At 35.5% G+C, this 10,083-nt stretch overlaps 2 protein-coding genes across 3 annotated transcripts; both read right to left on the reverse strand.

The window, feature by feature from the left end:
- Positions 1-5,402: 5,402 nt before the first annotated feature.
- LOC121787832 lies at positions 5,403-6,008 on the reverse strand. The gene has a single exon (XM_042186675.1). It carries the CDS (start codon positions 6,006-6,008, stop codon positions 5,403-5,405), a length of 606 nt encoding a protein of 201 aa, XP_042042609.1.
- Positions 6,009-7,125: 1,117 nt separating this feature from the next.
- On the reverse strand, positions 7,126-9,648 carry LOC121786162 (coatomer subunit gamma-like). Of its 2 annotated transcripts, none has more exons than XM_042184722.1 (10): positions 9,456-9,648; positions 9,277-9,371; positions 9,142-9,192; positions 8,920-9,033; positions 8,624-8,824; positions 8,429-8,533; positions 8,093-8,269; positions 7,752-8,006; positions 7,571-7,663; positions 7,126-7,492 (listed from the first exon to the last, which is right to left on the reverse strand). In XM_042184722.1, the coding sequence occupies exons 1-10, from the start codon at positions 9,502-9,504 to the stop codon at positions 7,361-7,363; spliced, it is 1,272 nt and encodes a 423-aa protein (XP_042040656.1). In that variant the 5' UTR covers positions 9,505-9,648; the 3' UTR covers positions 7,126-7,360. The 2 variants fall into 2 exon arrangements, with proteins under 2 accessions (XP_042040656.1, XP_042040655.1); XM_042184721.1 differs by having other exon boundaries at positions 7,571-7,666.
- Between the last annotated feature and the right edge of the window lie 435 nt (positions 9,649-10,083).

Genomic DNA, 10,083 nt, shown 5'->3' on the forward strand with positions numbered 1-10,083 from the left:
TTAAGTTAATAAGTCAACGAATCTTAGCTCCAATCACATTATCCTAGGATTTGCAGGTTCCCAATGAATTGGCTTATTAAAAAATGGCCTTGTTCTTTGGAAGATCTATCTCGTATCTGGTACTGCAAGGTTCCACTCTGTAAGAATTCCGAACCATTCTGTTGAAGCTCATTCTCTTCATCATAAATGATCTACTTGTCCCGAAATGACCTGGACCAATAGGGAAATCCCAATTCATTGGGCCTTTCGATACAATCAAATAGAAAGCCCCAAGGGCGCCATATTCTAGAAGCCCAAACTATGTGATTGAATAAATCCTCCTCTATATGTTGTCAACGAATCTTAGCTCCAATCACATCACCCTAGAAAAGATATTTGGTTCATAATAACTTAATTAATCCCCAAACAAATCCATTAATATTCTATATGAGCAAAACATATTTAAAGCTTATGAATAAGATAGTAGAGTATGAGCAATTGAATACCTTTAGAAGAGCATACTGATCATTTTTTGACTGATATAATCACACATACAGTCTGGACAACGTAGAGGCCGATCACAAAGATTGCGGCAAACATTGCAATCATCGTCCATGGACTTTTGAAGTGGGTGTTCTTCAAATCTGCCATCCATGTGTAGGTTTTGCTCCGGCAGTGCTTATTGATACCCCTCTTGATCACACGCAAGAGGTCATTCGTTGAGAGTCTGAAGGTATCAATACTCTTCAACGTATCTACGACTTCACCGTCGCTAGAAAATATCGTGTACAAAATTTTGGCGTCCTTAAGAACTTTCACATCGCTATTATTTTGTATGAGAGACTTGAGAAAATTGATGTATGATAAAACACCAAATGTTGTTGTTGCTTCCGGTGATATTTCAAAAGCAATAAGGTTTTGAATACAAAACCTCGAAGTTGGCACTGATGAATATCTTAGGAAGATATAACTTGTCGGAACGAGTGAACCTAACATCTCTCAGCACATGCGAACACGTCCTGAATCGGATACCCTTGGATATTAATTCCGTCGCAGACCGATTTGAATCATTGGACAACTCCCATTGATTTTCGGGTTGTTGCACCTCATTGAAGGTGAAATGCACTCGATGCAGCGCTTCCAGATAGTGAATAGGCATGTTGTCAACACCATCTCCCCATGGAAGAACTGTTGCAAATACAAGGCTTGTATGAATAAAGCCCGAGTTATATTGTATTTATCCATTACCCAACTTAGTAAAGATTTCGCAGAGATTGAGATTTCCAGACCTAGTAAAATGAAAACCGTTACAAACATGTAAATACTATATATACTGATATCTTTTCATCATGAAACTCCTTACAATTAAGATTACTTTTAAAGTTTCAATGACATCATCTTTCACCGGTTGTGTCATATACGATGAGTATTAATAAAGTCAAAGTAACATTTTACGATAAAACTAATGCATAAAAATAGGACTCATTCCGCTATTTTTTTCAACTAACTTTTGACGTCAACTTTCTCCGATTGTATCTTATACGATGAGTATTAATAAAGTTAAAGTAACATTTTACCATTAAGTTCATTTTTAATATTTTAAATAAGAGAATTTTTTTACTAAATATATTTTGGATTAGAAAATATTCAATTCTAACCAAATCAAATTTACTAATTTAACGGAAAAAGAAAATCGAAACTTAATATAAACTTTGAATTTTTCCAATTTTATAGGAGTATATGTTATACTCACCAATGAAGAAAACTAAAGAATTCTGGTCGGTTATAACAAATAACCGACTTGGAGCAAAATGCCAAACCGGACTCGACTCGAACACTGCAAATTTCAATTATCGGTTAATCAAATAATCGAAAACCGTTTGCCCACCCCATATACTCCTATATATGTGTACATATGGATGCATACATTCTACTTATAAAGTACAAGTACTCCTATTATACTCCCTCCGTCCACTAAAAATAGAACACAATTACCATTTTTAGCTGTCCACAAAAAATAGTGCACAATCATTAATGGAAAGTTTTCAACAAATAATAACCCTACACATCATTTCATTAACACTACTTCTCACTTACTTTTTCTCCTTCTCTCTTACTTTACCAATTCTACATTAAAACCCGTGTCATACACAAATTGCTCTATTTTTTGTGGACGGAGGGAGTATATAGGAAGTCCAAAATCATCAAGATATTTTCACTTCTTTCCAAAAATGTAAATGTCCCATTATGTAAGATTAAAATACTCATTAAAATAATTTTATTAATAAATAGGAGTACTTAATTAGTAAAATTCAAAAAAATTATTAATAGTATTATGGAGAAGTAGTACAGTAATATTAAATTGTTTTAATTCAAATCCTATTTGAAGTTAATTCATGAGATTGTCTCAATATGAAAAAAGGTAGCCGTTTAATTGCACTGTTGCATGTCAGTTGGAATATGTTGCCTCTATGTTGAAATATCATAATTAAAAGAATCTATTATTTACATGTGCATACACAACTCCTCTTTTCTCCTCCCTACTTTGTCATTTCTCTGCAACTCGATATCTCTATGCTGAATATGGTTTTTTGAGAAATTTTTGCTAAGTAGGGAAATATCAATCTGTACCATATCCGTACTAAGTTGAGTAATGGATAAGTCCAATATAATGCCAGCTATGTTCATTCCATGGCTTGTACAATGGATCTCTCACGGAATACCATTAATGTCCATCAAAATTCAAAATTAATTGTTTACGTTTTGTATAGATTTGATTTAATTTTTGATATAGTTTGCAGTTTTCTCCATTCCTGAGATGTTTGAGCGTTATATGAGGCATGATTTCCTGGAAGATGGATATAGTCACGACCGCACTAGCTAAGGATAGCATAGTCGGGGAACCGTGACTAGGGGCAGGGGTATAAGAAGCGGGCTGATGACATACTACCTCGGAGTGGAGGTAAAACATCGAGAAGATGGAATATTCACTCAAGAACACTGCACAAAGGAGATCTTGAAGAAATTCAAAATAGAAGATTGCAAACCAATCAATACACCGGTGGAATGCGGGGTCAAGCTATCAAAGAACGATGAAGAGGAAAAGGTGGATCCAACACTATACAAGAGCTTGGTTGGAAGTCTACCGTACTTAACTTGCACAAGGCCGGATATATTGTACGCTACAAGACTCGTAAGTCGCTACATGGAGAATCCAACCACTACCCACTTCAAGGCAGTGAAGAGAATACTTCAATATCTTAAAGGTACGATCGGCTATGGCCTATCATATTCAGCTGCTAATGATTATAGGCTTGTTGGCTACAATGATAGTGATTGGGCTGGAGACAACGATGATCGAAAGAGTACAAGTGGATACGTGTTCTACATGGGAGACACAACCTTCACTTGGATGTCTAAGAAGCAGCCCATTGTCACATTATCAACATGTGAAGCCGAATATGTGGCCGCAACCTTTAGTGTTTGTCATGCAATTTGGCTCAGGAGTTTATTGTCAGAGCTCGGGTGGCCACAAAAGGAGCCAACAACTATTTGTGTGGATAACAAGTCGGCCATTGCGCTATCCAAAAATCCAGTGTTCCACAACCGAAGCAAGCACATCGACACCCGCTACCACTACATCAGAGAATGCGTTGCAAATCAGGAGATTCAAGTCGAGTATGTGAAGTCGCAAGATCAAGTTGCCGATATTTTCACAAAGCGCCTCAAGTACGAAGACTTTATCAAGATCAGGACACTGCTTGGAATGACAAATCAAGTTTAAGGGGGAGTGTTGGAAATTAAAATATAAACTTGATTTTGTAAATATCTAGATATTATGTAGAATTATCTAGAATTGGGATGACAAATCAAGTTTATGGGGGAGTGTTGGAAATTAAAATATAAACTTGATTTTGTAAATATCTAGATATTATACAAATATCTAGATATTATGTAGAATTATCTAGAATTGGGGATAAAAATATCTAGGTATTTTGGTAGAATTAACTAGAGATAGAATTCTCTAGAATAAAGATATTAGCTAAAAAATATCTAGATTTTTATAGAGAAAGATCTACATATTAGAATATAATATTATGAAATAGAGAATTCTAGAATAGGAAATGGAGGCCTATAAATATGAGAGATGAACCATTTTGAATAACTTGAACAACTTGAGAAAGTTTGAGAAATAAAGTGTCCATAGATTTCCCACGTCACATTACCTCTCCTAAACCATTTCTCATATATTCCACCCATTCTCCTCTCAAATATTTCCTCCAAACTAAATTACTCCTCCAACATATCTCTAATATTTTCCAACACATATTACTAGTTCACACCGAGGTCGAATATTCAGACGTAGCCTAATAGTATCGTGTAATACCTCGATGGTTTTATTAGTTTTGTAAACTTTTAACTTTTAAAAGATTGGATAGAATTGATGCAATTATATAATGTTAAATATTATTGGTAATAAATTTAAAGTTTCGACACATTTTAAACAATGCAAAAAATAATGACTAACTCGGCCCATGATTTAAAGTGTCATTTTGAACTCAGTGCGGATTTTTTTGAAGTATGAAAGAAAGTATAGAATAAGTTAGTTGAATAGAGTCTTTCAATTTTTAATCTCGTTGTAAATTTGGGTCAAATAGTGTACAAAAATTAAAAATTTTACCCAAATCAAGTCCATTAAAGTAACTAAGTTTGGCTTCCAACGTAGTAACTTACCTTAGAAATATTGGTCTAAAAACATAAAGTGAAATCAACGCGATGGATTGTGAAGTAAGTTTGAAGAAAAGTGAGGCATAGCAAAAAAGTGGCAGCGGCGAGAGCTATCACAGTCCATGGGCTCCGAAGTTTGGTGTTGATGAGGTCGGCCATCCATATCCTACCTTTGTTGTTGCAGTGCTCCTCAATCCTCATCGTCACGGTAAGAAAAAGATCCCGGTTCGAGAATCCATAAGTATCAATGCTTTTAAACATTTCAACCACATCTATATGCCTTTCTCCCGCAACACCTTCACATCTTCCGCGTTGTTGATCAATGTTTTCATGAAATAGACATAAGAAGTTACGCCAAATTTTGTGTCGGCCGCCGCTGGTGACATCTCGAATGCAATAAGATTGGACAAGAATACTTTCCTATTGTTGGAGATGTAGAAGAAAGAAAGGTGGAGTTGCGCGTAGAAGGCAAAGGAGAAGAACTTAACGTTGGTCAAGCAATTTGAACTTTGTCGAAAATGAATACCTTTTGCTTTTAGATCCGTCACCGATATAAAATGGCTATTCCTCTCTTGCCACAGAGTTGTTGAGCTTTTCTTTCGCTCCCTTAGTTGATTATGTGTCTTGATAAGCTGTAAACAATTACTTGAATTTTCTCGGGTCTCAACGAGGCTGAGATGGGTGCGATGTGAAGCTTATAGAAGGTGAAGAGGCTCTTCGCCTCTTCCGTTTCCCCATGGAAGGTGTGTCATCCTGTTATCCCCGAACGCGTTGTAGTTTAAGTACTTGCACAACAATGACTGGTGAGGGTGTATTAAGGAGATGAGCCATAACGGAATTTGATTTTCAAGCATATACATATCGCGGAACATGAACAACATCCCAGACCTCCCCAGACGCTGGCAAATTAGGGTTTGGGTTTCGTTGACTTGCATAGAGCATACTTGCATGTAGCATATGAGGAAGCAGGCGTCACGCATCATTTCAGCCAATTCATCGCCGGTGTAGTGATGTGCTCCGTTGTAGAAGTGGCGGATTTCATCTATATGCCTGAGGATCTTGCTCAGGAATAGGGTTTTGTTGTTGGCACAAACCATATCCCGTAGCTCGTCCTTGAGTGGCTCCACCAATTGTCGCTGTGGATGGCGGCGGTGGTGGTATGGGCCTAGGGGGACCACTTCTGGCTCATAAATGTGCTTCTTCCCGCGTCGCACCTGCACCGGGACTCTGTACAACACGTGGCGCGGAGATCGGATGTAGACAGTGACAGAACAGTGAGTTTTATCATCTATGTTTGCCATATATATGCACTCAAAATCTATATCTACACAATTAATGGAATCAGTTTATATATAATTTTGATCACAAAAATTTGGGGAAAAAACATTATAAAACCCTACCCACCATCCACCTAGTCTAGCCTCATTATTTGAATAACTTTGACAATATTTGACTTTTTATTAGCTAATTATCTTCCACGAAATAACCAAATTACCTCGACCCATTTGTCGTTAAGCTAATCAGTCAATAGTGGATCAATTAATTCATGTTAAGAAATTGAAGAGAACATGCACATGAATCGGCCTTCTCAATAAAAGTTAAAAGCGCCAACTTCAGTTTTGATTATTTTGCATTTGGATCTTATTGGGAATATGCATTACAATTTGCATTATTGGATTCCTACTATGTTGCAAATATAAATATGGACCCCAAATATTTTTTATATTGATGGGGTTGTCCAGAAGTATTTAAATGCTAGTAACTATTATGATGGGGGTGGACCTCAATTTTAGATAAACTAGTATGGGTATGTTTGTTTGGCACAGATTGTACTCTTGGACAAGTAATCTGATTTTTTGATTATTAATTTTAAGTGTTTGGATTAATTCTAATTAAACAAATAGTACTAGTAATTTAATTCTTAACTTTTAAATTTCGATGTTTGGTTTAATTATAAGAAAATAGAGAAAGTAATACAATTCCTAAGTAGGGGTGCTTAAACGGTTCTCCGGTTCTCAGTTAACCGGAATCGGAACCGACCGATTAATTGAGGAACTGGGAAATGGATTAACCGGTAGGTTCCGGCTCCATGTTCTTTTAAAAAACTGGTTCCGGATCTAATTGGAATCGATCGGGAACCGGATTAGAATTCAATTTTATTTGTTTTATAATTTAATATACTAATAAATCTAACTTAATTGAATTAATATTTGAATTCAAATGAAATGAATTTGAAACATTAAGTGATTTTAAGATTTAAATCGTATTAAATTTGCGAACTTTGTTTTATGAAGAATTTAAAATGTTTAAATCGTGATGCTTCGAATCTACAATTATTTTCCAATCCAATTTTGATGAACTAACTACCATGAGTGAGACATTATAAGTTTGTTTTTAATTTCCAAATATCGTTTCATATGATAGAAATTTAATTTTATAACAAATTTGATAAATCAACACTTAAAATTCACGTAATTTGATAAAACCAACTCTTGGTGTGGGTCGGATCGGATTGCAAGTAAGGTGGGACATAGAGAGTACATGATGGTGGTGGCTTAGCCACAGATCCAATTGTTTCCCCGCCTCAGAGGATCAAACTGAGTGTTGTAAAAAAATACTATGACTGTTCCATCAGCTATCGTTCCTTTTTGAGTCACTCCCATATCATAGTTTCTCCTTCATGGAGTCCTTGAAGATTGTCGATGAGATCGAGATCATGCTCACAACTAAAGTATGATGGAGATTTAATGACTTGAGATTCTTGTTCAGCTTCTGGCTCATTGTCCTGCAAGTTACAAAAACATACTACATTTGAACTAAGGCTTAGGCTTATTAGTAAATATGCAGATTTGAGATGACTTACTCGATGGTTATATAAGTTATATACATTCACATCCAAACCAATTGCTATATGATCCTCTGGAGTTGTCCATACCTCATTATGCACCACCCCCACCTGCTACATCAATTATCACAACTTATTCATTATTATAATAAACAAAGATTTCCAACCTCAAAGTATGCATTAAGAATATAGCAATAACCTTCTGCAATGCCCTGAAAGCACTAAACCTCACCACAGGCCTGTGAGAAACACAAAGAATTCGCATAACATCTATGGCAGCTTTAAGCTCAGTAAGAGTAAGAGGTGTCACATCGTTAAGACCAGGAATACATATGCTTGCCACCCTTGCCAGTGACCGAAATCCTTCTATTGCCACCATTTCATCTTTATCATGGATACAAGACAGTGTGTATGGGTATCCATCAAAATACAAGAAAAACCAAGGTCGTGCATCCTACATATCTCAATCTATATATATCAGCACCTGAGAAAACCACCCCTGCCATCAACACTATTTATAGACTAGCAACGATGCAATACCTTAGTAATACCGCGAGCCAGGATGCAAGGCCCCAACGGCGAAGAAGACCAACAAGAATGCCCGAAAGTATCAATCTCGGAAATATAACGCCCGGAAACATAATGGCGTTTAATATAACGCTTGTAAATATCAGTCGCTTTCATATTAATGCACCGTTCACGACGTACTTGTCCCATCTGCATGCTCGTAACATGTAAATCCAACGGACCCACCCCCAATAATGATGCATGATATAATACAAACTATACATACATATTTGCGTATATAGACACGAAAAATGAGCAACAAATCAAGAATAGTGTCACCATCTATACCCCATGGAAACATCTTCTTACCACAAATTCTAGATATATGGCATGGAACTGAACGTGTTTTCCTTTATCAGAAACAGTTGATTCAGGGTATACTTGACCGAGTGTGATGGCCATCCTTGGATCTCTCTATAAGAATATACAATTATAAAACCATAAATATTTCAACTACTAGCTAGATAATACTTTTGTAATTCTTCAAATATGATGTAATAATACCCTAATCAGATTGATTGCACACACAAGGGAAGCACTTTGAAGAATAGGATTGTCGTCACGTAGAGCCTCATCGAGGAATTTCACAACTTGGCTTAAAGATGTTTCATTTGTAATATGACAGAGCAAACGGATAGCATTTGCCCGATCTGCAACATTGTCGGTGTTAACTTCTTTAAGTAACGAACTAGTGACCAGAGGAACCTTATTAGCAACAACAACAAAAAAAAAATTAGCCCCTAACTAGATAGAAGAGAAACATGTAAATGTCAAAAAAAAAAAGAAGAGGAAATGTGAACCTTATCTGCAATAGGGCAAAGATCCCTTGCAATTAGATGAAACATTCTTCTCAAATGAACATCTTGGAAACGATACAGATTAACAGCAGAAGACAGTATAGCTACAGCTTCACTCTACAAAACATATTACACTAAAAGTCATATACTATCCAAAATCCGATCACATACTACTTTCTCACAAATATGTGAAAATTGAAAACTAAAGTTGAGAAAGAGAGAGACCTTTGTGAATGTTTCACCCTGATTGAGAAGATACAAAAGCTTTTTGATGATCTAAAGCAGACACAAACCGAAATAATTATACAATTTTAACTAAAAACTGTTGTAATTATATTAAATTTAGAAAAAAGTACTAACCTGCAAACATCTTGTTTTATCCAAATGGGGATCACCAAAACCCCTCACTTCAGTTAAAACAGCATGTTTCTCAATTGCCACAAACCAAGAGCAATCTGGGGAAACATTAAAATATTCAAAATTTAGTTTTTCTATTTCAAAATAAAACGAAATCAAAAGAATATATAGAATTATTCGACCTTTTTTAGTAGAACGATCATCGTCTCTCTTCCCAATCGGCCACCGCATTGTGTTCAACTTATACTGACAAATTGCGTAGATAGAACGACGGTGGCTGAAGGCGAAAGACGGTGGCTGGAGGCGATTAGCCGTCGTTGGAGAGGCTGAAGCTGTGAAGTTTAGACAGCATAAAAACCGCCCCAAAACCTGGCATAACCCATTCTCCAACCAAGCATTTTAAATTTCAGTTGGTCTCATTATTTTATTCATAATATATCAAATCCTATTATGTTATTCATTATTTTTTGGTAATGTTTGAAAAATCAAAATAACAGATTGTCTTGACGGTTACTATTATTTTCAAAATGTTGAAAATTAAATATAGTATTTGTAATTTTAATTGATTACATAAATCATCAATTCCTTTAACTATGAATCAATTAACATTCAATATTCAATTAATTGAGAATTAATTATCAATAACATAAATTTAATTGATTTTAGTATTGTTACTTAAATTTATATAATATAGTGTAAATAACATAAATTTAATTGAGTGAAACAAAAAAACAAGAATGAATGAATACAGCATCGAATTGTAGAAATTGCTAGTAAGTATTACTACTATGTTGTGTGTATATCGTAGAA

Source organism: Salvia splendens, chromosome 22, assembly GCF_004379255.2.
Source record: "Salvia splendens isolate huo1 chromosome 22, SspV2, whole genome shotgun sequence".
NCBI classification, from domain to species: domain Eukaryota; kingdom Viridiplantae; phylum Streptophyta; class Magnoliopsida; order Lamiales; family Lamiaceae; genus Salvia; species Salvia splendens.